The sequence below is a fragment of the Anomalospiza imberbis genome, chromosome 21 (assembly GCF_031753505.1).
Source record: "Anomalospiza imberbis isolate Cuckoo-Finch-1a 21T00152 chromosome 21, ASM3175350v1, whole genome shotgun sequence".
Classification (NCBI taxonomy): domain Eukaryota; kingdom Metazoa; phylum Chordata; class Aves; order Passeriformes; family Viduidae; genus Anomalospiza; species Anomalospiza imberbis.
The window spans coordinates 8815428-8842260 of record NC_089701.1 but is presented as its reverse complement, the minus strand read 5'-3'; the positions used below and the strand labels follow the sequence as shown (position 1 = coordinate 8842260).

At 59.5% G+C, this 26833-nt stretch overlaps 1 protein-coding gene and 1 long non-coding RNA gene across 3 annotated transcripts in view; both read left to right on the top strand.

Moving 5' to 3' along the window:
• The window catches only part of LOC137486319 (uncharacterized), a 125336-nt gene that overhangs the window by 28071 nt on the left and 70432 nt on the right, over positions 1 to 26833 (top strand). The gene's annotated exons all lie outside the window — the stretch shown is intronic.
• Positions 4999 to 25198, top strand: LOC137486314 (syntaxin-binding protein 1). 2 transcript variants are annotated; one of them, XM_068211496.1, is made up of 20 exons: positions 4999 to 5129; positions 15270 to 15319; positions 15460 to 15541; positions 16261 to 16337; positions 16532 to 16610; positions 16715 to 16818; positions 17502 to 17650; positions 17957 to 18041; positions 18217 to 18347; positions 18718 to 18825; positions 18942 to 19002; positions 19578 to 19643; positions 19784 to 19864; positions 19959 to 20097; positions 20278 to 20387; positions 20498 to 20599; positions 21678 to 21763; positions 22537 to 22691; positions 23533 to 23656; positions 24765 to 24962. In XM_068211496.1, the coding sequence occupies exons 1-19, from the start codon at positions 5093 to 5095 to the stop codon at positions 23640 to 23642; spliced, it is 1812 nt and encodes a 603-aa protein (XP_068067597.1). In that variant the 5' UTR covers positions 4999 to 5092; the 3' UTR covers positions 23643 to 23656; positions 24765 to 24962. The 2 variants fall into 2 exon arrangements, with proteins under 2 accessions (XP_068067597.1, XP_068067598.1); XM_068211497.1 differs by lacking the exon at positions 23533 to 23656 and having other exon boundaries at positions 24765 to 25198.

Genomic DNA, 26833 nt, shown 5'->3' with positions numbered 1-26833 from the left:
CACAGATCTCTGAGCGGGATCCATCAGCTCCAGCCTGGGCACAGAGCTCTGAGCGGGATCCATCAGCTCCAGCCCCAGCTCCAGCCTGGGCACAGAGCTCTGAGCAGGATCCATCAGCTCCAGCCCCAGCTCCAGCCTGGGCACAGATCTCTGAGCGGGCTCCATCAGCTCCAAGCCCCGTCTCCAGCCTGGACACGGAGCTCTGAGCAGGATCTATCAGCTCCAGCCCGGCCATGGAGCTCTGAGCGGGATCCATCAGCTCCAGCCCGGGCACGGAGCTCTGAGCACAGGGGTGACACTGACTAAGGGGCACCTGGGGAATCCTCAAAACCCCCAAGCCGGTGCCAGGGGGCTGTGACAGGCAGCACAGGGGCGGGGGTGTCACCTCACCCTCTCCCCCGGTGGGTGAGCACCCATCGCCCACCAGCGCCCCGGGGCAGGGAGGGGCCGGCGGGGCCGGGGGAGCGCAGCCCGCGGAGGAGGGCACGGGGGGAGGAGGAGGAGGGAGGCTCCTGCGGACCAGCATTCCCCTCTGCCTGGTCGGCACTGGGGATAACTGGTGGCCGCCAGCCAGGCGTTGGCAGGGAGCCGGGATCGGCTCGGTGCAGCCTGCGGAGGGTGCGGCAGACTGGCGGCGTTGGCAGCGGCGTGGGCACCGGGATGAGCATGGGGACATGGGACATGGGACATACACTAGTATGGCACATGGCACATGGCACATGGCACATGGCACATGGGACAGGCACTGGCATGGCATGGGACATGGGACAGGCACAGGCAGGACAGTCTGGGCACTGGGATGAGCACAGGGAACGGGCATGGGCAACGGCATGGCATGGATGTGGCCCTGGCTCTGCTGCTAGCTGTAGGATATTAGGAAGAGTTTTATATTGGGGTCTTCTGCCCCACTGCCAAGCCCTGGGCAGGGTGCAGGAGCTGGTTCTGGGTCACAGCTCTGGCATTTGCACCAGGGAAAGGAAAAATTCCATGTTTGAGCAATGCTGAACAGCTGGAAGCGGGGAAAACCCAAAGCACTAGGCTGGCCCTGCCTGCACCAGAGCAGGGTCTGATCAGCCCCCAGCCCTCACTGCCCCCAGCCCAAACACCGGGCTCCTGGAGATGATTAACCCCGAGCAGCTGTGCCCCAGGCAGCTCATGAGGACACAAACAACGGGTGACACTGTGCCCTTGCTGTCCCTACAAGCACCTTCCCCGGGGACACGTTCCCAGCCCCGGGGCCAGGCGTTTAACAGCCAGCATTGCCTCTGCCTGCACTCAGGGGGGTGGAAGTGCCTCCCCATCCCACATCCCCAGACCATGGATGCATTCCTCAGTGGATACTGGATACTCTCACACCCTCCCACAGTGTCCTAAAATCCCAAATATTCCGGGGCAGCCTCCAGGGAAGATGGTCAGGAGATCAGCAGGAGCTGCCAGTGTTTCCCCCTTCAGCCCCAGGACTCAGAAGATTGTGGGGCACCCCCATTTCTGCCTGTTAAACACATGTCCAGCATCTTAACACTTTTTAACTGATTTTTGGAGGTGAAAGAGCCCAGAGCGAGGCCTCCTGGCCTAAACTCCTTAGGAGAGGACCAGAAAGGAGGGATCAGGATGTGGCCCCAAGGCTGCTGGGGGAGGCATCTCCGACATCAACTTCCCCTTGGTACCACAGACATCCTTACACTTGTCTGTCAGGAAAGCCAGCCTGAGCCAGCTCTGACCCCAAGACCAGTCCCTCCTCTGGCCTCCCAGCTCCCTGTTACTTCCCAGAGTTCCATCCCACACCAACAGCCGCTGGTGAAGGGCCCAGTCGCCAGACCTGGCCATCCCAATTTCCATGATTTGGACCAAAACAACACAGGATGGAGTGAGTGGAGCAGCCACCACATCCCCCCATCCACTCTGATGTTTCTTCCCAGCCCTGTGTGGAGAGGGGACTGAGGAAAAGCCCCCTTCCCTTCCCTTCCCTTCCCTTCCCTTCCTTCCCTTCCCTTCCCTTCCCTTCCCTTCCCTTCCCTTCCCTTCCCTTCCCTTCCCTTCCCTTCCCTTCCCTTCCCTTCCCTTCCCTTCCTTCCCTTCCCTTCCCTTCCCTTCCCTTCCCTTCCCTTCCCTTCCCTTCCCTTCCCTTCCCTTCCCTTCCCTTCCCTTCCCTTCCCTTCCCTTCCCTTCCCTTCCCTTCCCTTCCCTTCCCTTCCCTTCCCTTCCCTTCCCTTCCCTTCCCTCCCTTCCTTCCCTTCCCTTCCCTTCCCTTCCCTTCCCTTCCCTTCCCAGCTGTGCCGGGGATGTCCATCCCTGGCTCCTCACCCACATCCCCCCGAGCAGGGAAGGGCTTCTGGGGGTCCCAAAGCAGCCCATAGTCCTGCTTGGAGGGACTTCTGAGGCATTTTGCACTGCAGCAAATGCCCTGGAGTGGAATCCAGCCTCTGGGTCCTGCCCAGCCCCGAGGCCAGCAGGGTCCTGGCTGTCAGCATGGGGGCTGCCCATGTTCGAGCTGTGTTGTCAGGAAGGCTCTCCCAACCATCATTCCCACACAGCCCTCCCCACCCACCACGGGGAGGATGTTCCCATCCCTGCCCTCCCAGCGTTCCCCTCCAAAGCCTCCATCCTTCCCCAGGCAGCTGTGGAGGGGGGCAGCTTGGTTCCCAGTTTTTCCAGTGAGACAAATGCCACTCTTGCAGCAATGTATCTGAACAACCTAAGCCTCAGTGTGCACCAGTCACACCGTCTGTAACTGTTCTATCAGAATTTCCCCAAAATACTGTAGAATTCATCAAAGTTCCTAAAACATAAACTGTACTAAAATAAGAATGAAGAAGCTGAGAAACCGAATACCAAGATCACAAGAACTAAATAGCAGAAGACTATGAAACACCTAAACTATAACCAATCACAGATACTAAAAAATAGAAACAGAAATCAAGAGAGCAAGACAAAAACACCAGTCAAGAAGTGTATACTTAGTAGTTTGCAAAATCTATGAAAGTGTGTGTAATATAAACAATAAACAGCTTCTGCTTAATCATATTAGTCAGTTATTCCAAAGTCCTAGATTTCTCACACACTCTTTCCTTATTTATGTTTTCTACCAGGTGTGATGGATGCAAGAGAACCACTGGGCTGCCAGGGAGCTGACTGTCCCCAAGGGCAAGGGGACACACCCTGGGGACCCCTCCAGCCAGGTCCAGCTCTCCTGCAGCTCCCTACACACGCTGGGGCTTTTCCTGCAGACAAGTGATGCTCGGCCTCCCTGGGCAGACTGACAGGGAGATGGAGCAGCAGTATAAATACCTCACTCCTAAATAGCCTGCTGGTATTTATAGCCTGCGCTTGGCACCGAGTCCGCTGCTCTGACAAACTCAGCTCGGGATTATTTTTCAGGAAGCATCGAGGAGAGCAGGTTTTGTAGCAAAGGATTGGGGCTGCCTGGCCTGGGGCTGCTGGAGCTGGATGGAGCACCGGCCGTTGTCACTGCTGTCCCTCCGGGCGCTGCTTTGCTGTCCCGTGTCCCCAGGCACTCGGTGACAGGGTGAACCTCTCAATGGCCATACATTCAGACATGGAAATGTATCCATGTGCACACACCTGCGGGCACAGCCTGCCTCTGGACCGCTGCCATTTGTCCCGGCTCTGTGCTAGCACCGTGCCATTCCCCACCTCCCTTCCCATTTCCCCCCTTCACACGCAGCCCAGGCTCAGAAGGGGAAGCACAGAAGCACCCAAATCCCCTGGGCACAGCCCTGGGAGCCAGACACAGAGTCTGGCAGCCTTGGCAGCCAGCCCGGAGGGAAAGCTGTGCTGTGCTGGGTGCGGGGTGAACACACAGCCTTTGCCCCCAGATTTACAGCCCTGCCGTGCCCAGCGTGGAGGGGTGGCCACGGGGTGACTGATCCCCCCTGAGATTTTACAGGGAAATAAACCCGGCTGACCCCAAGGACCCCTCCCCACTGCAGCCCCGGGGCGGGAGGGGCAGGTTCCCTCCAGCCCCACCACGGGATGGGGGCAATGCTTGGCTTTGGCAGAGTTTTGGTGACGGAGCCGAGCCCCGGGGCGCAGAAAGGGGGTGTGCGGGGCGCGGGGGGGATGCTGGCTGCGGGGGATACCGGCTGCGTGTCTGTGGGTGATGCTGGGGGTGTGTGCGTGATGCTGGGTGCAGGGGTGACTTCGGATGTGGGGGGCTGCTGGGGGTGCGTCTGTGTTAATTCTGGTTGCGGGGCGTGCTGGGTGTGTGACCGTGGGTGCCTCCGGTTGTGGAGGGTCCATTCGTGTCCCCGTGTCCGTGTGTATCCCTGTTCCTGTGTGTCCCCCTGTCCGTGTGTGTCTGTGTGTCCCCCTGTCCGTGTGTGTCCCCCTGTCCCTGTGTGTCTGTGTGTCCCCCTGTCTGTGTGTGTCCTCCTGTCCCTGTGTGTCCCCCTGTCCGTGTGTGTCCCCCTGTCCCTGTGTCCCTGTGTGTCCCCCTGTCCGTGTGTGTCCCCCTGTCCCTGTGTGTCTGTGTGTCCCCCTGTCTGTGTGTGTCCTCCTGTCCCTGTGTGTCCCCCTGTCCGTGTGTGTCCCCCTGTCCCTGTGTCCCTGTGTGTCCCCCTGTCCGTGTGTGTCCCCCTGTCCCTGTGTGTCCCCCTGTCCGTGTGCATCCCCCTGTCCCTGTGTATCCCCCTGTCCGTGTGTGTCCCCCTGTCCGTGTGTGTCCCCCTGTCCCTGTGTGTCCCCCTGTCCCTGTGTCCCTGTGTGTCCCCCTGTCCGTGTGTGTCCCCCTGTCCCTTCGTGTCCCCGTGTCCGCGCGCGGGTGCCACCGCTGCAGTACCGGGTCCCGCCTGCCAGGGGGCGCTGCCGGCGGGCGCTGCGCTGCGGCGCGGGGCGTGGCCCTGGCTGGGCGTGGCCGGGGCGTGGCCGATGACGCAGGCCCCCAGGCCCCGCCCCGGTCAGCTGAGCGCGCCGCACCGCCCCCCCCGCGCCCCCCCCGAGCCCCCCCGTCCTCCTCCCTCTTCCCTCCGCCCTCCGCATCCCTGCGCCGCCACCCGCAGCCTCGCCCGGCCGTGCGCGCCCCTGGGTGCCCCCCTGAACCCCCCCCAGCCGCGGCCCCCCCCGGCACGGAGACATGGCCCCCATCGGACTCAAGGCGGTGGTGGGAGAGAGTAAGATCCGCGCCCCCCCGCGGGCTCTGGGGGGCGGGGGGCAGCGCGGGGAAGCCGCGGGGGCGGGGGGTCGGAGCGGCCGGGCTGGCCCGGCCGGGGCGGGGGGGATGCTGCGGGTGCGCAACACGGAGCCTCGGGGGGCACACGGCGACACGGGACACCCCCGTGGGGACACGCGGGCGTTGTGGCCTGGGGGGGCTCGGGGGTGCTGTCACCTTCCGGGGTGTGTTTGTTGGATTTTTGCGGCTGTTTGGGGTTTTTCTGCAGTGCTGGGGGCGGGGGGTGGGGAGGATTGGTGACGGGGCGACGGTGGAAAAGCGGTGGGGGGAACCAAGGAAGCCAGAGCCGCTCGAGCCCCCCGTGATTTTATCCCCCCTCGACCCCCGTGGTCCCCAGTCCGTCAAAGGGCTCAGGAGACTCCCCCCCACGGGAGGCTGAGCCCCGAGGGGGGGCACAGAGGGGTGCAGACCCCCCCAAACCCTCCCCCAGTGCAGTGCCAGGCCTGGCCCTCCCGCTTTGTCTGCAGCAAATCCCGCTCAAACGCTGGGGTTTATTGCATGATTGTTGTTATTATTATTATTCCTATTATTATTATTACTATTTCGCGGGTGTGCCTTTGCTCCCGCGATCCGCGGCTGCCCCTGTGTGTGTCCCCCCCCTTCCCGGGCATCCCTTGCCCGCGGGGGTCCCGCTCCCCCGCGCTATTCCCGACCGGGAATATTCCCGGGAGCCGCGGGCGGGGGCACGGCACGATCGTCCCCGGCTCCGCTTCCTCCTTCCCGGCTGTTGCAAGGCGATATTTTCCCGGGGGGAAACGAGGGGGGGGTGTTGTTCTCCAAAAACACCCGAGGCTGGACGAGGAAGGAGGGGCGCTCCTTTCCCAGGGGCGAAATTAAGGCGACAAAACTCCGCATTATTAAAGAAAAAAAAAAAAAAGAAAATGAAAGGGCAGGAACCGGTGGGAACTTCCCCCCGCAGCCATGAGCCTTCCTCCTCCTCCTCCTCCTCCTCCCCGCCTCTCGCAGGGTTTATTTCCGTGGCACCGTGGCCGGCCGCGGCCGGATCTTGGTGTTTTTTTAGATTTCTCGAGGATTTTGGGGCTGTTTTTGGCGTGCCATCCGTGCCCGTGGCCGTCCCCCGCCCTCCCGCGCCCGCTGCAGATGGCGCGGCCGGGGCCGGTGGTGTGATCGGGTGGGTGGTGATGGCGAGGGGGGGAAACCGGGGGGATCCCCATGGATCCGTGGCCCTGCCTCCTGCCCGCTGTCACCTGCCGCGGGGATGGGGGGCTGCGCCGTCCCCCCGCCCAGCCCGGGCTGCTGCAGCGGGGACAGAGCCCAGAATGGACGGGAGAGGCAGGGCAGTGTCCCGGGGTGCGTGTGCTGCAGGACCGGCGCTGGGGAGGGGGGTGGCCCTGGGGCTTTGCTGGGCTTTATTTGGGGGGGCTGGTGCCGGAGGGGGGGCAGGGGCTGCCCCCAGCCCGGTGGGATGCGGGAAGGGGGGGTCGGACCCGCCGCCCACGCAGCCCCTGGCAGGGCCACATGCGGTGCCGTCGCCGGAGAGGGGACAGAGACCAGCGCCACTGCGTGTCCCTTATTTTCATTCATTGTCTCTGCGCCGGAATGGGCTGGGAGAGAGCACAGACACATACACACACAGAGGTTCCAGGCAGCATCAGGGAAATCTGACTTAATCCTCCCCTTCAGGGTTTAGTGACAAACCGCTCCGTTCTTTCCCTGAAAAACATCATTCCCGACTGAAAATGATAATGTGGAGCCGGGCAGCAGCGCCGGAGCCGGGCTGGCGGGGACGCGTGGGTGGCTGCGAGGGGGGAGCAGGCTTTGTGCAGGCAGAATGCTGCAGAGGAGCGAGGGGTGGCACCTCGGGGGGGCACCCTGGGGTCCCCGCGGGGATCGGGGTGCTCCTCAGCACACCACGGGGAGCTCCTGGGCTTGGTGCACCAGCCTGCCTTGGGGGGCTGTTCCAGCTGGAGCTGCTCCCCCCGAGTTGGGAGCAGCCTGCAGGGTCCCCAGACCCCCTTCCCCGGGCACTGGCACGAGATTTCCTGGGCTGCGCCAGCCTGGCACTCCCCGGAGGTTTTCCTGCAGGAGATGTTTGCTCCCGAGGAGCAAGAGGACCAAACCTGGGGCTGACCCTGAGGCAGGACATCTCCTGTGGGCTCCTTCTCCAGGAGGAAGGGAAGGAGGGATGGATGGATGGGGAGGATGCTGCCGCGTTGCCATGGCTCGCTCTGCCAGCCCCCCCTCCCGAGCTGCATTCTGCCCTGGCTTCCCTCCAGACCCGGATTATTCCTCTGACCAGCTGGTGCCATAACAAGACGGGGTTTGGAGGCCTCTGAAGAGGTGGGAGGCGGTGGGCAGAGGGAGAAGTGGGCCAGGGCTGCAGGAGGAGAAGGGCAGAAGCAGATTGTCACCCCCAGAGCTGTGGGGGTGTGCTGGGGGCTGTCCCTGTGCCTTCCCGAGGTGTCCAGCAATGGTGACTGCATCGTCCTGGACTTGCTGTTGTCTGGACAGGGTTGGAGCTGAGCGTGCTTGTCCCCAGAGGTGATGCCTGAGGACCAGCTCCTCCTGCTGTGTCTCTGTCCCTTCACAGGGAGAGCTGTCCCCTCTGCCCTGGAGCTGCTTGGGAAAATCTCACCTGAGAGTGGCAGCTCTGAGGACACCCATCCCCAAATGTTCACCTGACCCCCAACTGCACAGACACCATCCCCAAATGTTCACCTGACCCCCAACTGCACAGACACCATCCCCAAATGTTCACCTGACCCCCAACTGCACAGACACCATCCCCAAATGTTCACCTGACCCCCAACTGCACAGACACCATCCCCAAATGTTCACCTGACCCCAAATTGCATGGACATCCATCCTCTTGTGCCCCTTGGATCATCTCGGGGCCACCTTCCCCGAGCTTCCCCTGCCCAGCCCAGTGGTGGCTCTCCTGCAGCAGCCTGCAGTGGGGAGGAGGAGGAGGAGGAGGCTGGTTTTACTTCACTGAACTGTCAGCAGCCAGGAGAGATGGGCCCTGCTTCAGGGGTGACACCTGTGCAGTGCCTGCCACCACACTGGGCTGGCACAGGACAGCAGGACATGCAGCTGGAGCATAGGGATGTGATTCCATGGTGGATCCAAAAACCCTGCACCCCTTCAGCCTCCCCAAAGGCTCCTTTTGCTCCTGGTGCTGTCACGGGCGGGTGGGAGAGGCGGAGGAGCCCTGGGATAAGGAAGCACTTTGCAGAGACAGCAAGAAAACACCTTTCCCCCAGGCCAGCAGGTGATCCTCCCACGGAGCAGCCTCACCTGCACAGCCTCCCCCAGAGCTGACCTGTGCCCCGTGCCTCCTGCTAGGGCCATGCCCAGGAGCCCCACGGCCAAATCCTGCCTGGACACGGTCTGACACTGCCCAGTGTCACTCCATGTCCCCAGCTGGGCCTCTCCAGGGTCCACCCCTGCCTGGGGATGACTCAGGGACTCAGGCTTGGGTTGTGCTGCACCTACAAGGGCAGGGCTGGGGCTGCTGCCAGCCCGGGGCACAGCCTGGGGACCTGCTGGTACCTGACTCTGCTGTTTGGGGCACCTTGCAGCTGCCACCAGCCCCTGCTGGGCACAGAGAGCCTTGGAGGGTCAGATGCTGCTCGTGGAGGATGTTCTGAGCCTATCTCAGTGCCCAGGAGACACGGCTGATGTGCTGCCCATGCTAGGCTTGGCAAGGGCTGTTCCAGGCAGAGAGGAAGAGGAGGCAGCGAAGGGCATGGGGACCATTGGAGGGCTGCCCACGGCATCCTCTTGCCTGCACAGGGCTCAGCTGTGACCTCAGCTTGCTGCAGAAGTGGGAGGGTGAGGAGCAGGAGGTCTCTGCACCCTGTCCCCACCACGAGTGGGAGCAGACCTTGAATCCCGTGGCTCCCTGAGCAGCCCATCCTCCCAGTTCCCACATTCCAGGAGCCCCCGTGGTGCCACCAGCCTGGTGTGTGGGTGCAGGAATGGGCAAAGCTGGGCTCTGGCTCTGTCACCAGGCTGTGTCTCACCTCCGGTGTTGGCTTGAAGTTGGAAAAGCTTGAAAAAATCGTTGTAAAATTCAGCGTTCACCATCTCAGGCATTCCAGAACAATTTCAATCTCCAGACCACAGTCTGCACCAGGGGCTGAGAAACTCCTGCCCATATGTGACCATGGAAGGTGACCAAGAGTGACAAACCTCAGTTTGGCAGGACTGCATCCTCTCACCAGTGTCTGCATGTGCAAGAAGGTTAAAAAAGCCACCAATGGAGAGGATTTTGACTCTTTCCTTTTAGAAAAAAAAGAAAAAGTAAGGTCTGTGTCTGATTCCTCTGCACCTTTTGGAGAAAGTGTCCCAGGAGAGATTCCTTCTTTCTTCCCACAGAATTGACACTTTCCAAAGGAGAATCATCACCATCACAGGGCTTTTGGTCTCACGTTGAGGAGCAGATGCTGCTCCCTCCAACTCACAGTGCGGGGAAGGAGCTTGGCTCTGGAGAGTGCAAAAATAGAGCAGGGCTGAAGGTGCTTTAGTCTGTGGGCTCCCACATCTCCCAGGATGTGAGAGAACCTGGGAGTGTGCACACACCTGTGGGCACCTGTGCTAGAGGGTCTTTTGTGGAGCCCATCAGATGGTTTTGCCTTGGATCAGGGAGCAGCAAGGACCACTCAGGCACATGCCAGCTGCCCTCCAGCCTGTCCTGGTGTCCCTGAGGGACAGGAGACCAGCCCAGCCTGGATTCCCACCAAAGAAGCATAACTTGTTGGAGTTTTCCTCTCTTTTGGTTCAAGGCAAAGAAGAACCAGCTCAGGAAGTCGTGGCCACACGTAGGAATGTGAGGGTCACCTCCCCTCAGGGACACTGTGACACTGAGTGCTGTCCTGCTGCAGGACACCTCTGGGCACTGAAGCACCACAGCCAGGGACAACATCTGCTGGGGATGGAAACATCTGGAGCAAGAGGACAAGTGTTGGTGAAGGGTGGTGCCTTCAGCAGGGACCTGAAGGCTGTGGGTCATTGATTGTACCCAAACTGGGAACCTCTGCTCAGCTCCCAGATCCTTGTGCAGACCCAAGGAAATTGTCTGGAGTTACCACAGGATATCCTGAGCTGGAAGGGACCCACAAGGATCACCACAGTTCAGCTCCTGTCCCTGCAGGACGCCCCAGCCATCACCCTGTGCCTGATCCTGCAGTGAAAACCTCCTGAATTTTCCTCTGTTTCTCCAGGGCACTCAGAGGGCTCATGGGTGTGAGCATGCATTTCATTTCCCTTTTCCACTTCTGGTTGTGTTACTCAACTTCTGCAGAGTTCAAGAGCTCCAGGTCTCCATCCTCCTCCTCCCTAGGCTGTGCAGCTCTCCCAAGGCTTTGCCCAGCAGGGATAAATGTGGATATCCTTCATGAGAACATTGCAAACAGGAAAAGGAGCAATTAAATAAACACAGGTTACCCCAATGGCTGGGACTAATCCCTGGGTTCCTGGGTAAGAAATGTGTCCTCCAGGAAGGCTGAGGGCTTCCAGCTGGGCATAATCCAGTGGGAAAAACACGTGTTCAGGACTTGGGCTGCTGAAGGGGAGGTGTTTGAGACTTGTTTGGGTTTTGGGCACAACAGTGGCCAGATTCGGGTCGTCCCTTGATAGTTCTTAGCCGTGCTGAGGAACATCAGCTGGGCTTTGTGTCCTCGCAGTGATTTCCATGTGCTGGGTGGTGCTGGTGGCCGTGGAGGGCCATTCCTGCCACCCTCAGGTCCGTGCTGCCTGTTTTATTTGGGATGGCACCTGCAGAGCCACACCTGGGGCTGTTTGGAGGTGGGGACGTGCTCCGCTCCATGCTTGGATCTGTGCAACATTCACACTGGCTTGAGCAATTAGTTAATGAACCAGCACAAAGGCAGTTGCCAGGCCAACCCAAAGCCAAACGTGTCCGTCTGGGAGATGCAGCCTGACAGCTTTTTAGGAGAAGTGGGACTCCAGCAAACCTCGCTGTGGATTTCTGTGATCCAGCTCTCCGGAGCTGCCCGGGGATTTGGGATCCCGAGACACAGGAGAGTGAGAAGCTCAATTTGTGCCCGTCCATAAAGCAGCTCCATCTTCCTGTGCCACTTCAGGCCACGGGTGAGGTCCTGGGATGTGGCAGTGAAGGAGCATTTCTGAGCAGCAGGAATTTCCAGGAGGGAAGGGCTTGGCCATGGCTGCTGGCACTGGGGTCAGCACTGCAGCTGGAGTGGCCCTGCTGCAGCATCCCCAGCCTGGTGTCCAGCGTGGGGTGGTGGCCAGGACAAGGCTTTAGTAGGCCCACCAGGGGAGGTCAGGGCTGCTCATCAGCATCCAGGCTTGTTCTGGAGCAGGATAATGGGCTTGGGGAATCCCAAAATGGGTTCATCTCTTGGGGAACCCCAAAATGGTTTCATCTCTTGGGGCATGCCAAAATGGGTCCATCTCTTGGGGCATCATAAAAAGGATCCATCTCTTGGAGAACTCCAAAATGGGTTCATCTCTTGGGGAACCCCAAAATGGGTTCATCTCTTGGGGAGCACCAAAATGGGTTCATCTCTTGGGGAATCCCAAAAAGGGTCTATTTCTTGGGGCATCCCAAAATGGGTCCATCTCGTGGGGCGTCCCAAAATGGGTCCATCTCTTGGAGAACTCCAAAATGGTCCATCTTGTGGGGCATCCCAAGATGGGTTCATCTCTTGGGGCATCATAAAAAGGGTTCATCTCTTGGGGAACCCCAAAATGGGTCCATCCCTTGGGGACACGGCTTTGTTGGCATGGCAGGGATGCTCCCTCCTTCCCCAACTCCAGTGGGACAGTGGGGCTGGCTCTGTGTCCCTGCCCAAGGCAGGGCTGGGGGAAGGCCAGGGTGTAACAACGTGGGATAAGCCTCTTGGAGGGATGGATGGGCTCAAGTCCTACTAGGCCAGCGTGTCACCTGCTTGGAAATGATGCAGGGGTCACGTCCATGCCGTGTGTCACCCCGAGAACGAGCCTGGCTGTGGGTGGTGGGCTGGGTCTCCAACATGACACCTGCCTGGTGGCACTTTTAGGGCCATACTGCTCTAGGGGTTCTCCATTCACAGCAGAGAGGTGCTGCCCTGTCCATGGGCTCTGATGCTGGAGGAGGATCCAGAGCTGTCTGTATTCCCTGTTCTTGGGAGAAATTGGCATTAAAATTCTTTCAGCCTGAAGGGAACAGATGTGACGTGGTAGGTCCAGACAAGCCAAGTGTTGGAGGCACTGGATGAGATGCTCATACAGATTTTTTCCCCCCCCGAAACCTGGTTTTATATCCAAGATGAAAAACTTGGCTGTGAGCATCACCAACTGATGTTAGATCCTAAAAACTCTCTGGCCAGATGTTTGAGGACATGGACAGCAACATCTGGCCTGCTGATGTGGAGTGAGAGAGCACCACTTCTGGGAGGGGGCTGGGCATGACTTGAGTACCTTGGGACCTGAGGACCTCCCATTTCCCCTGGGAGTCCAGAGCATTCTTCCCTAAGCTGGGGTTTAATGGCTGCTGCAGGGACAGCCAGGAGGGGAAGTTGATGGCCACATCTCCCTAAATGTGACGCCAATCTCCAGCTTTTGCTCAAGTTTGTGCCCTTTGGCAGGACCTCGGAGCTCTTTGGAGGATGCTCTGTGGATCTTTCCTGGCCCTGCCTGGGCTCTGAGCTGGCTCTGGCAGCCTGTGGAAGAGCCAAAATTTGGAGTCAGATCTGACCCATGGTCAGGGCAGGAGAGGACATCAGTGTAGGGAATGACTGTGCCTGGGAACCAGGGATTTAGGGATTGACACCCTAAACCTACAAAGCTCAGAGGAATTACCCTTTGAAGTGCCCAGTTCCTGCTCTGAGAGGCCCATCTTGGTTCTGGGGTCGGGCTGGGGTTGTGACAGCACTTTTTGCAACCAGGCAGATGCTCCCCCCCTCAAGCATCCTCCCTCCAGCCCAAGCCGTCCCTGTGCAGGAGGGACATGGCATTCCCACAGAGCCACAACGTCCCCTGCAGCTGCTGCCGCAGCAAGGACACGCTCCACGGGGCTGAGGCAGCAATTTGGGAGCCCTTTTTTGGGATCTCGTGCCCTTGGGCCCACTTTCCCCATGGGAACACCATGCCCTGGGCCACAGGATGCTCTTCCCAGCCTCTTTCTGTCCTTCTGTCCTTCCTTCCCCGTCCTTCCTTCCCCAGTCAGATTTTCATTGCAGGGGCAGGAATTCTTCCTGGCTGCTGCTTTTTGCTGACCCCTTCCATGGTGCCCCACCATGGCCCCTGTGCTTTACTGGAGCCTGTGGGATGAGGATGGGATGGGATGGGATGGGATGGGATGGGATGGGATGGGATGGGATGGGATGGGATGGGATGGGATGGGATAGGATGGGATGGGTTGGGATGGGGATGGGATGGGATGGGATGGGATGGGGATGGGATGGGTTGGGATGGGTTGGGATGGGGATGGGATGGGTTGGGATGGGATGGGATGAGGATGGGATGAGGATGGGATGGGATGGGATGGGATGGGATGGGATGGGTTGGGATGGGATGGGTTGGGATGGGATGGGATGGGATGGGATGGGTTGGGATGGGATGGGATGGAGCCTCGGTGCTGCCCTGCAGACAGCGCTGTTGTTGCTGCATCCTCGCTCTGGGGCAGGAGCCAAGTGAGTGATGGCAGGAGGAGCAGGGCTGTGCTGGCACAGCTCCTTCCCAGCTGTGCCCCGCTGTCAGGGCAGGAGCAGGGAGCAGCACTGGGATGCACGGGCAGCCCTTGCTGCCAGCTCCTGCCCACAGAGGATGATTCCTGCTGCATGTGGTGGGTGTAGGTGGGCAGCACGCATGGGCACAGGCAGCAGCTTTGCCTGCCCAGTTCAGGTACCCAGGTACCCTCCATCCCCTCTTCCCAGCCCAGAGCTGCCCTGCTCTCCCCATGGAGAGGCCAAAGGATGTGACAAAGGGCAAGCAGGACACTGAGGGCAAGGCCAGTGTCTTCCTGGGGCTCCCTGCAGGCAGATTAATTAATTAATTAAATTATTTATTCATTTATTTATTAAAGGCCCCTTTTGGCAGGAAAGGTGATGGATGTGCAGTGGTAGGAATGTTTTCTGAAGGTTTTCTCCAGGTTTTGCAGCAGGACAGACAGACAGCAACACTCAGAGGCTCCTGTTTTATCCCTGTTGGCACCAGTGCCAGCTCTGGACCCTGCTGGGCTTTACCCAGGGAACCAGCACCCTTGGGCTGACCCACAGGGAAGGCTTCCGAGGCTGAGGCTGGCAGGGTGACATCCTCACATCTCTGTTTTCTAATTTAGAGACATTCCTTAACTGGCTTTTTATTGGGCATTTCCATCCCTGTCCCTGGGACCAAGGGCCCAGAGCAGAGCCCTGTGGGGGTGAAATCCAGGGAAAAATGCTGTGTGAGGACTTGGCACAGACTCCTTTCCTCTGTGAGGGACAGTGGTTCACACACCAGGGCCAGAGGGGACTTCAGAGTTTGGGGGGCACCTCTCTCCCCCAAAACAGATGTTTGGGCAGCACTGGCAGCAAGGCAAGGCTTGAACCCCCTTTCCTGCAACCCAACCCCAAAAGTTGTCCCACTGCCACCTGCTCATGTCCCTGAGCTGCATCTCCCAGGGAGCTGGCCTGGGGAGGAGCAGGGGAATTTGGGGTGGGTGGTCCCGGGGTTCCAGGGGTGCTGCTGTCCTGCCTGGTTGCATAAACCAGCAGCCACGGGAGGTGAAATGGGATTGTGAGGGATTACAAGGAACAGGCTCAGGCCGCTTGATTCTTGTTTCTAAAAGGAGCTCTTAAGCTGCTGTTGTTTTCCCAGCACTTTGGATTAGGGCTGAACCCCGTGGGGTGGCCCCCAGGCTCCCCAGAGGCACTCCCCTCAACCAGCCTGGGGTCTGTCTGTGAGTGCCACCCCCTCCCTGAGTACCCCAAAACCACCCCTGTCCCCTCCTTCATCCCCAGTTAAGGCACAGGGTGAGCGGGGCTCAGCGTGACCCTGCACATGGGTGGGGGTTTGGTGCCCCCAGTGCAGCCCCTGCTGCTGCCAGCCGGCCCTGGGGTGCTGCAGGAGGTGCACTGGGCTCTCACCATTGCCCCCATCCCCTTTCTTGCAGAGATCATGCACGATGTGATCCGGAAGGTGAAGAAGAAGGGGGAATGGAAGGTGAGCGCCAAAGCCAGGGAGGGCCAGGAGGGGAGGGAGCAGGGAAAGGGGCAGGGTGGGGAAGGTCCTGCTGTGCCCCCAGCTCCTGGGGTGCTCACAGGGTGCTCACGGGGTGCTCACGGGGTGCTCACCTGTCCCAGGTGCTGGTGGTGGACCAGCTGAGCATGCGCATGCTCTCGTCCTGCTGCAAGATGACCGACATCATGACAGAGGGCATAACCAGTGAGTTCCCCCTCCCTGCCTCCACATTCCCTGTGGGAAAGGCCAAATCTCCCTCTGCACCAGGACGCCCGCAAAGGCATCTCCAGGCTGGCACAGAGTTGTTGGCACAGCCCCCACCCAGCCCTGTCTCCCTGGGATGGAGCCACTCCTCCTCCCACTGCCCATGGACAGCTCCTGGTGCCAGGCTGGGGTTCCACAGGGCCCTCCTTGCCTGCTGGGGCTGGAGCAGCAGAACACCTTGTCTCCTGGCAGTCCTTCAGTTCGAGGAGGGGACCAAGGGTTGGTTTTAATCAGCCTAAGAATTAAATAGCTCCCTGCAACACTTGGGAAGGAGAAGGAAATCTCAGGCTGGATCCTGGGAGGTGTTGGGATAGTGGGGTTTTGTCTGGGACAGCAGAGCCTCGTGCTCAGGTGAAGGGGCATGTGAGGATAAACCAAGGGAACAGGAGCAAAGACAGATCCATGGCCTCTGGGACCTGGCCAGGTGCCCACACCCACAGCTCCAGCAGGGACCAGGGAGCTGGGATGGGGTGGGCAGGGGTGCCCCAGCTCCTGGGTGGGCAGGGACGAAGTGGCTGGGGGTGTGGGATATGGAGGGGCTGCCATGGGGTACCCAATGGCCATGGCATGTCCAGCCACCATGGGGTGTCCACCAGCCCTGCGTGGCTGAGTGCCCTGCCCGCAGCCCTCCCTGCCATGATCCCTGTTTTCCCCCCAAGTTGTGGAAGACATCAACAAGCGCCGGGAGCCGCTGCCCAGCCTGGAGGCCGTGTATCTCATCACCCCCTCCGAGAAGGTGAGTGCATGCAGGGCACAGGGACAGAGCTGAGGTGCTGGCATGGGCAGCTGTGCCCATGGGAAGCATCCTGGCTCCAGGGAGGCCAGTGGTGCCCAGCAGGGTGATGGGATGGAGGTGCAGAGCTTGCCCTGGGCAGGAGGGAGGCTCACAGTGCCATCCTGCCCAGCCCGGCTGCTCCCTCTCTCTTCCAGTCCATCCACTCCCTCATCAACGACTTCAAGGATCCCCCCACCTCCAAGTACAGAGCTGCCCACGTCTTCTTCACTGACTGTGAGTACCCGGAGGGGGTCAGTCACTGAAACGGTGCCAGCAGGTGGGGAGGGACGAGGGATGGAGAGATGCTGAGCACCCTCCTCCTCCTCCTCCCCTCACAGCCTGTCCTGACGCCCTCTTCAACGAGCTGGTGAAATCCCGAGCTGCCAAGGTCATCAAAACCCTGACGGAGATCAACATTGCCTTCCTCCCTTCCGAGTCCCAGGTGAGCCTGGGCTGGGCTGTGGGACAGCCAGGGGGTGCTGCAGGTCCCTCTGCAGCCCTCCAGGGTTTGTGTAACAGCCTTGCACCCCCAGCTGGCTCCTTGCTCTGCCTCCCTGTCTCCTTAGATGACTTCCCGGGCTGATCCCACGGGGGATTTAGCGGGTGCTGTGCCTTGGCCCCGTGCCCACAGCTGTGCTGGCCGGCTCTGCCACCAGCCAAGGACACCAGGGAGCTGGCCCTGTGCCATCTGCCCCTGCTGGGGACAAAGGGACCAGGGGGCAGATGGTGCCCGACCTACTTGGTGCCATTAACCCTTCAATGCTCAGCATTCCTAGGGAGTGACCTCTTGGCATCTTCACGTCGTTTTTACTGGGGGCACAGCTGGGGAACTGTGTTTCTGCTTGTTCCCAGGTCTCTGTTTCCCTGCCTGGGAGCAGGTGACTACTGAGGGCAGGGGTCTTCTGCCTCCTCTGCTCAGCTGGGAGGGACACATGGATAGGGATCCTACCATGGAGCTGGGGGCTGGAAATTCTGAGGGATGCCCTGAGCATTGCTGAGCTCCAGCTGCCTGGTCCCAGGCTCGGCTGGGTCCATCTGGGCATGAATCTGGTTTCCAAACCCAGCTGGGGTGGGGCAGCTCTCCTGCAGACATCTCCTCTGACCTCCCTGCCTCTGCACCCCCAGGTTTATTCTCTGGATTCGGCCGACTCCTTCCAAAGCTTTTACAGCCCACACAAGGCCCAGATGAAGAACCCGATCCTGGAGCGCCTGGCAGAGCAGATTGCCACGCTCTGTGCCACCCTGAAGGAGTACCCAGCCGTGCGGTACCGCGGGTAAGGCCAGCGTGGGATCCAGGGACATGGATGGGGCTGCTGTGCCAGGGCGTGGGGTGGCATGGACAGACAGCCATGCTCAGTGTAAACAGGCTCAGACCTGATCTGGGGAGCTGCGGGGGTTGGGATCCTGAAATCTAAGTGGCACCAAGGCAGAGTGGAGCTCGTTGAGGAGAGGTGGGAGTGGACAACAAAACCTGCTCGGGTCCCTGCTCTCCTGTGAGCCAAGGATGTTGCACAGGGAAACCACCATCTCCTCCTCATGCCGTGCCCTGTGGGGCTGACCTGTCCCCCTGCCTCCCCCAGGGATTACAAGGACAATGCCATGCTGGCACAGCTCATCCAGGACAAACTGGACGCCTACAAGGCTGATGACCCCACCATGGGCGAGGTGAGCGGTGCTGGCAGCCCAGGGGAGGGAGCTGGGGGTGATGCTTCACTCCTGCAGTCAAACTCTGCCCTGTGGCAGCCACAGACCCTGGTGGGGACCCCAGAGCAGCCCCCTGAGCAGCTGTGGGGCTGAGGGAGCCCCCAGCCCAGTGCTGAGGGCTCTGCTGTGCCCGCAGGGTCCAGACAAGGCTCGCTCCCAGCTGCTCATCCTGGACCGTGGCTTTGACCCCGCGTCCCCGGTGCTGCACGAGCTGACCTTCCAGGCCATGAGCTACGACCTGCTGCCCATCGAGAACGATGTCTACAAGTGAGTGCAGGGCACCCCCATCCCCCTGTGACAGCCTGAGGCCAGTCCTAGAGCTGCAGCTGGGAGCTCAGCATCCCTCCATCCATCACAAGGCCTCCATTGGGAGACACCGGTGCTGCACTCTGGCAGCCCTGGTGGGCAGGACTGGGACTGAAAGACCTTTCCCAGCCTTCAGCCCTCAGCCCTTTCCCAACTTTTAGGAGTTGAAGGGGTCCAGGGAGGGAAGAGGTCAATCCCAGTTGAAATCACTTCGCCACTGGCACAGCCAGGAAGAGCCCTCATGTCCCCCCACCTCCCTAAACCCAGCCGTGAGGGGGCTGTGTGTGCCCTCAGCCCCATCCCCCCTGTGACATCCTTCCCCTCTCCCCAGGTACGAGACGAGTGGCATTGGGGAGGCCCGGATCAAGGAGGTTCTCCTGGACGAGGACGACGACCTGTGGGTCACCCTGCGCCACAAACACATCGCCGAGGTGTCCCAGTGAGTGGCCCTGGGGCTGTTTTGCTGCCTGGGTGGGACACTGGCTTGGCATTGCCACCCAGCCCGCTGTGAGGGTCCCCTCCCCACTCACAGCTCTGCCCTCCTCCTCTCTCCAGGGAGGTGACCCGGTCCCTGAAGGAGTTTTCTTCCAGCAAGAGGATGAACACGGGTGACAAGGTGACCTGATGCACCCACCGAGCTGGGGACAGGCTCAGCCAGGGGCTGGCACGTGGTGGGGTCTCCTGGGGACACTTTGCCAAGGAAGAAGGGTAGTCAGGTTCCTGGCGGGGGGAGATGGCTATGGGGTGCCAGCCCTGCACCTGGGGCTCTGGAAAATGGGGTGCTGTGGGAGAGCTCTGCATCCAGGATCAGTTTGCCCCCAGCACAGGGTCCATGCACCTCCCTCAGCAGCTGCTCTGTCCCCATTCCCTGAGTTGGTGGCAGAGATGGGACCCTGGTGGCAGTAGGCTGTAAAGGTGGCCAGGAGCTGAAAGGACCATCTGAGCCCCAGCCAGGCACACGAGGCTCCCAGAAGGAGATCCTCAGGGGATTTCTCCCCACCACAGCCCAGTTTGCAGAGCTGCACACCCCTCCTGCCTCTCAGCTACAGGGGACGAGACCTGGCAGTGACACATCAGGTGTCACCAAACCCCCATGGGGGCTCAACATGGGGACAGACGTCCTTGGCAGGGTCATCCCCTCTCTACTGGTGGCCCCCTGAGGGTGAGTGACCATGTCCCCTTCCCTCACAGACCACCATGAGGGACCTGTCCCAGATGCTGAAGAAGATGCCACAGTACCAGAAGGAGCTCAGCAAGGTAAGGGGAGGGGACATTGTGTGTTCAGTGACTGAGCCCACCCGGGAGCAGGAGGTGACAGCTCTCCCCTAGCCATGTGGTGGCACAGGGACCCTCAGCTGCTGCCAGCACTGCAGAGGTGACCACTCTTGTGTCCCCAGTACTCGACCCACCTGCACCTGGCTGAGGACTGCATGAAGCACTACCAGGGCACTGTGGACAAGCTGTGCCGAGTTGAACAGGTACCAAACAACTCCCCCCACTGCCACAGGAGCATGGGGGGCTGCAGCTCCACCCTCCCAGCCTGGAGTGGTGGTGAGCACGTGTTCCCTGCAGGACCTGGCCATGGGCACCGATGCTGAAGGCGAGAAAATCAAGGACCCCATGAGGGCCATTGTCCCCATCCTGCTGGATGGCAATGTCAGCACCTATGACAAGATCCGCATCATCTTGCTCTACATCTTCCTGAAGAACGGTGAGGAGCACGCCTGGGCAGGGGTGTGGGCAGGCAGATCCAGGTTTGGCCAGGACAATCCAGCTGGGAAAACCCAGCCCTGCCTCCCTGAGCAGGCTGAGTGTCCTAAGGTGTCAGCAGAGGAGCTGTGTCCCCTCGCTGAGACATTCCTGAGGAGAACACCCCCTGTGGCATTCCCAGGAATCACCGAGGAGAACCTGAACAAGCTGATCCAGCACGCTCAGATCCCGGCAGAGGACAGCGAGATCATCACCAACATGGCCCACCTCGGGGTGCCCATCATCACAGACGTGAGTGTCCTCCTCCCTGCCCTGCCCCTGTGCTCTGGCAGTCCTGGGGTGGCCTGGGGGGTGTCCCTGGTGCTGCTGTGGCTCAGGGTGTCCCTGTGCTCTGTGCCCAGTCCACGCTGCGCCGCCGGAGCAAGCCGGAGCGCAAGGAGCGCATCAGCGAGCAGACCTACCAGCTGTCCCGGTGGACCCCCGTGATCAAGGACATCATGGAGGTGAGCCAGCAACCAGGACAGGCCTGGGGGACAGGGCAGGGAATTCCAGAGCCACTCAGGAAGGGACCTGCACAGAGCTGGGTGCTCCTAGCCCAGACCCTGACACCTCTCTGAACTGGCTGCTCCCTGCCTGGGGTTGGGATATTTTGGGAGGCTTTCCTGGCCCCAGGTAGGGTACACAGAAACACAGAATGTGACGAGCTGGAAGGGACGCCAAGGATCATCAAATCCAACTCCTGGCCCTGCCAAGACCCCCACCAACCCCACCCTGGGCATCCCTGGGAGCTCTGGCAGCCTCGGGGCCGTGCCCATTCCCTGGGGAGCCTGGGCAGTGCCAGCACCCTCTGGGGGAAGAACCTTTCCTGCTCTCCAGCCTGACCTGCCCTGGCCCAGCTCCAGCCGTTCCCTGGCTCCCGTCCCTGTCCCAGGGAGCAGAGATCAGTGCCTGCCCCTTCTCTTTCCCTCCTGAGGAAGTTTTAGGCTGCAGTGAAGACTCCCCTCAGTCTGCACAGCCCAAACCAGCATCCTTGGATTACAAATGCACTAACAACTTGACTGGCTGTGTGTGTGCCACCATGGCCACCAAGGTTGGGTGGCCTTGTCAAAGCCTTGCCCATGTCCCAGCAGAGCCAGGGGACAGGCATGGCTCTGTACAGCTGTGTCTGTGTCCTCAGGAGCTGTCCCAGGAGCTCTGCACTGGGATAGCCCTGGCTCAGACCAGCAGAGCCGCAGCTCCCTCGGGTCCCAAAAGCACAGAGCTCATGTTTTCCTCTGCCACAACCCCTCCCCACAGGGAGGCTTCACCCCCAGGACACCCCTCAGCCTCACCCCCAGGACAGAGGGGCCTGTCCAGGGCAGCAGCACCTCAGCAAGGTGTCCCAGGTGGCACCGGCCCTGGGTGACATTGACACTGGCAGCGGGTGCCTCGTGCTGCAGGGGGATCCCAGGGCTGGGACCTCCAGCTCAGCACCCGCTCCTGAGCCTCTCAGGAGGGGAATCCTGAGCACAGCCCTGCAGAGGGGCTGTGGGCCCGGGGCCGTGCCTGGCTGACCCTGGGCCTGTGGCTCTCTGCCCTCAGGATGCCATCGATGACAAGCTGGACACCAAGCACTACCCGTACATCTCCACCCGCTCCTCCGCCTCCTTCAGCACCACTGCCGTCAGGTGGGTGCCCCTCCTGCCCTGTCCGTGCCCACCTGGGCACTGTCAGCATCCAGCCCACACAGCCCCAGGGGCTGCAGCCAGCAGCAGGTCTGGGAGCTGCTCAGAGGGCATTCAGGCATCCCGTGCCTCAGTTTCCCCTCAGGCACTTCATGTCTCCATTCCTTTGAGGCACCCCGGGTCTCAGTTTCCCTCCAGACAGCCTGTGCCTCTGTATCCCTTTAGGAATCCCTTGTCTCAGTTTCCTTCAGGCATCCTGTGCCTCAGTTTCCCTTCAGGCACCCTGTATCTCCATTTTTCTTTAGCCATCCTGTGCTCCAGTTTCCCTACAGAGATCCTGTATCTGCATTTCCCTTTAGGAATCCTGTGCCTTCATTTCCCTTCAGGCATCCCATTCCTCAGTTTCTCTTTAGGAATCCCATGCCTCAGTTTCCCTCCAGATATCCTGTGCCTCACTTTGCCTCCATGCATCCCATGCCTCTATTTTCCCCATGGCATCCTGTGCCTCAGTTTCCATCCAGGCATCCTGTGCTTCTGTTCTCCTGTAGGAATCCTAAGCCTCAGTTTCCCTTTAGGAATCCCATTCCTCATTTTCCCTTCGGACACAACAGTGCCTCAGTTTCCCTCCAGGCATCCCGTGCCTCAGTTTCCCTCCCTGTAACAGCGAGCAGCACTCTGTGGCTGGAACCCTGGACTTGCCCTGCTGTCACAGCAATGTCTGTGTGATTTAACTGAGATGTGGTGCCCGTCCTTCACCCTCCTCTTCCTCTCCTCAGTGCCCGCTATGGCCACTGGCACAAGAACAAGGCCCCCGGCGAGTACCGGAGTGGCCCCCGCCTCATCATCTTCATCCTGGGCGGGGTGAGCATGAACGAGATGCGCTGCGCCTACGAGGTGACACAAGCCAGCGGCAAGTGGGAGGTGCTAATAGGTGAGTGGTGGCCCCGGGGCTGGCCCCTCCCGCTGGCTGCTCATCCCACGCTCCATCCCGCAAATTCCGGGCTCCAGACGACTGCAGGAGCTGGAACTCTGCGGAAGGGTTTTCTCCGGACATCTCTTGTCACCCCTGTGTGTACCCCCCTTCCCCATCTGGGTTGCGTCACTCCAAACATCCTCATTTGTGCTTCCATTTTTTTCACGTCTCCGGGCTGGTTTTGTCCGAGCAGGGCAGGGTGAGAGGGGAGGAGGTTTGGCAGCTTGGATTGCTCCTCGGTTTTGGGGTCATTACAGGAAGAAAAGTGCAAAATAAAGAGGGGTGCAAACAGGAACCAGGTTTTTCAGGGTCATGCAACAGGACATGGTCGGGGTCACTCCCATCTCTGCTCCCAGGGGAGCCATGAGTCAGACACAGAGGACACTGTGGATGTTCTAGCTGGTGGTAGCAAGGAGCTGTTAGGTCCCTAAATTTCCTCTGGGAAGCACAGCTGGATACACAGCTTGGATACACACCTTGTAGGGCACAGGCAGGTGTCCTTCACCATCTGATCCGATGCCTGGTGGAGCCTGTCCCCAGCATCTCTTCTGCTTCTCGGGAGCAGCATCCCAGTGTCCATCACCTCCTGCTGCCCCAGCTGTGTCCCTGTCACCAGACACCCATCCCAGCTCCATCCTGCCTGTCACCGTCTCATTCCAGGGTCCATCCCCTGCATGCGCCTCCGAAGCTCTGGGCTCCATCTGCCTCCTTCCTCTTCCTCCCCCAGAAGCAGCTGCTGCTGGTGGTGGTGGTGGGGGAGCCTCGGCGCAGCCGTCAGCCCCGCTCTGTTCTCCTGCAGGTTCTACTCACATTCTCACTCCCACCAAATTTCTCATGGACCTGAGGCACCCCGACTTCAGGGACTCCACTAGGGTATCATTTGAGGATCAGGCTCCAGCAATGGAGTGAGCCAAAGAAACCAAGTAAAGGCAGCTTACTAATGAAAAAGAAACTCTTCCTCCCTGAAGGGTTTTCTTTGATTCTTCCGTTCCTCCTTTTTTTAATTGTTGTTTTGGGGTTTGTTGGGTTCTCCGATTAGAAAATGCTTGCGGTTCCTCCGACCAGGTGGAAAAGCATCCGGCGTCGCTCCATCACCCCTCAGCCATGTCCTCTGGCCAGCTCCTTCATGCCATGAGCTCCCCTCGCCAGGGCTGGAGGGGTCAGGGTCCTGCCTGCCCCACGGAGGTGTCCCAGGGCTGGGCAGGGGGACAGAGCTCCTGGATTCTGCCCTGGGAGCGGCTGGAGCAGGGCTGGGGGAGAGGGGCAGCAGTGGAGACCCCAGCACTCATCCTGGTCCATCCCCACGGGCTGGGCACTGCTGGGAGCCCCAGCTCTGGGGTGCCCTGGGGCTGGAATCCCACTCCGCTCAGGTTTGCTCATGGATAGGCAGGAGCCTCGTGACATTGCAGACCCCCAAACCCTGCTCTGGGGTTCAGCTCCTGCTGGTTTCACCAGTGAGTGCCACCCCAGCATCCCGTGTGTGCTGGTCCCCGCAGGGCCAGGGTGGCTGTGGGGCTGAGCCGGTGTGGGCAGCATGGTGGGACCCCCACTGACACCGTGCTGGGGGCCCCCCGAGCGAGGGGCAGCCGAAGGCGAGAGCCTTTTGTTTTCCTTGTGCCGTCCCACCCCTCCCGACCTCCTCTCTGTCCCCAGGATGCTCCGTGCAGGTTGGGGGGCCTGGGGAAGGTCCCTCCACGTTGGCTGTTCCCTGCATCTCCACCCCTGCTCCCACCAGTGCCTCCTGCATCCCCCGTGGGTCCTGCAGTGACCCCAGTGCCACAAGCCCCCTGCCCCTGCCTCATCCCGCCAGCTCCATCCCTCGCCTCCATTCCTCCTCCTCCGTCCTTTTCCCCTTCTCCATGCCCCCACAACCCACCCCGCCGCATTTCCTCGCAAGCATTTCCAGCGGCGCGGGGCCGGCGCCGCCAGGTAAGGGGGACCCGGGACAGCGGGGACGGCAGCTGGGACACAGCACGGGGGTCCCAAAGCCATCACTGATCCCCTTGCACCCCTTCTCCTCTGCTCCCACAGGGTCCACGCACATCCTCACCCCACAGAAACTGCTGGACACGCTGAAGAAACTCAATAAAACAGAGGAAGAGAGCAGCAGTTAAAAGGAAACGCTGTCACCACTCGATGCCGACCCACGTCCCCGCCGGGCGCCCGGCCCCGGGTGCCACCCTGCACCCAGTGGCCCAGCTTCTCTCTTGTTCTTGTGTTGACCCCCCCTCTCCCCTCCCAGTGCCTCCCCCATCTCATTTTATCCACAGGGAGGGGATAACAGCCAAAAAAAAATTATATATATATATATATATATAAAGAAAATTGATGCATTGTGTTTAAGAGAAAAAGGAAAAAAAAAATCTATATATTTGTAGCTGCAGCTGTGGGAAGCACCCAGGAGCTCATTGCTGAGTAACCATCTGCCCATTGCTATTGAATATGGTGGGGAAAATGACAGAAAACACTTTTTTTTGGGGGAATGCTCCTCACTGGGGTCTTGTTTGGACGGGAGGACAGATGGACGGACACCCCACACCGCTCCAGCCGCTGCTCAGGCTGGCACCACCATCTGTCCCATGGCTTTTGGGGCGGTGGGTGCTCCTGCCAGATGTGCACGCCAACATCTGGATGGGAACTGGGGAAGGGGGTAGTGTGGGAGTGCAGCCAGGACGCTTCACACTGTGGTAATTCCCATGTGAAAAGGGACCAAACCGGTCAAAACTGGGAGCTGGGGCCTGACCGCTTGCACAGCCCTGCTGCAGCCCTGCCTCCCTCTCTGGGAATTCCTTCAAAAACATATATATATATATAAAATAAAAATCTATTTTATATATATATATCTGTGCTATCTCTCCATGGACACCTTTCTCCATCCATCCCCACGGGAGCTCGGTGCCCGTGCCCAGCTCCACTCCTGTCGTCCCGTGGTGAAGCGTTTCTGAGCGTGCCGTCGCCCTTAGACCCCCAAAAACCCTCTGGGTCCTCCCAAAAACCCTGTGGGCCCTCCCCAAAAACCCTCTGGGGCCCCCCAAACCCCCCCACTCCCCCCCAAACCCTCTGGACTCTGTGTATATATTAATGACTGTGTCTTGTGACGTTCTTACGAGCTTGGTGTATAGTGATTTCCCCAAACCTCTGATTTTAGTTGGGTTTTTATTTGACACCCTTGGATTGCCCCCTGTCCCTTGCCTTTAGATGCACTGCAATATTTTGGGGTCTATGGTTTTGTTCTCTTCCCCCTGAAGGCTGTGACCCCCCTTTTCCTACCCTAAGATTGCTCTTTCTTGCCTCGTTGGTGGTTAGCCCTCCCCTTCCCTTCCCGTCTGCTCCTTGCCCGTAAAGTTAAATATATATTTTTAGGGCAAAGGCTGTATCATTGCACTGATATTTGTTGGTTCCCCTTTGGTCTCCCAGCCCGTTTCTGTTCCTCTTTGGTTTAGCAATGCAGATGCTTCAGGATCTTGTATGTTGGACATTATTATTATTATTATTATTATTTTTTCTGTTACAGTTATTTATATAAAAAATAATTTATCAAAAAGGAAAACTTTAAAAAATAATCTAGTCTGTCTTGGAACTTGTTTACCTTGAAATTACTGGAATCTAAATGTTTGAAAGTGTTGAAGCACAAACATGTATCATCTCTGTATATCTGTTCTTCTGTACTAAAGCACTCGAGTGACTAAATAAAAGCGATCTCCATCCCTAGTGCAACTGGGGCTGTGCTGTGCTGCTCCCTCTGGGCCAGGAAAACAGGGAAAAGGCATGGGAAAATATTCCCTCCAGCCCCAAGGGAGGGCTCCTGGTGTGGTGGTGCCAAACCTCCCCCTAGGAGTGGCTTTGGGAAGGAAAATCAGCACACGAGTCATCCAACTGCGTTTATTTCCTTCAAAAATAGGTGATTTCTTCGTACAAAATACCACCCCAGTGGCTCTGCTGGGCGTTAAAAAATAGGAGATAGGGAAAAAACCCATCATTTGGTCCTGGCTACTGCATTTGGGATAATAACCCACACTTTCCACACGCTCCCATCACGCCCTGCCTGGGCTAGGGGAGTCACAGCTTCCAGCTTGGGGCACGGGCATGAGCAGAGGCAA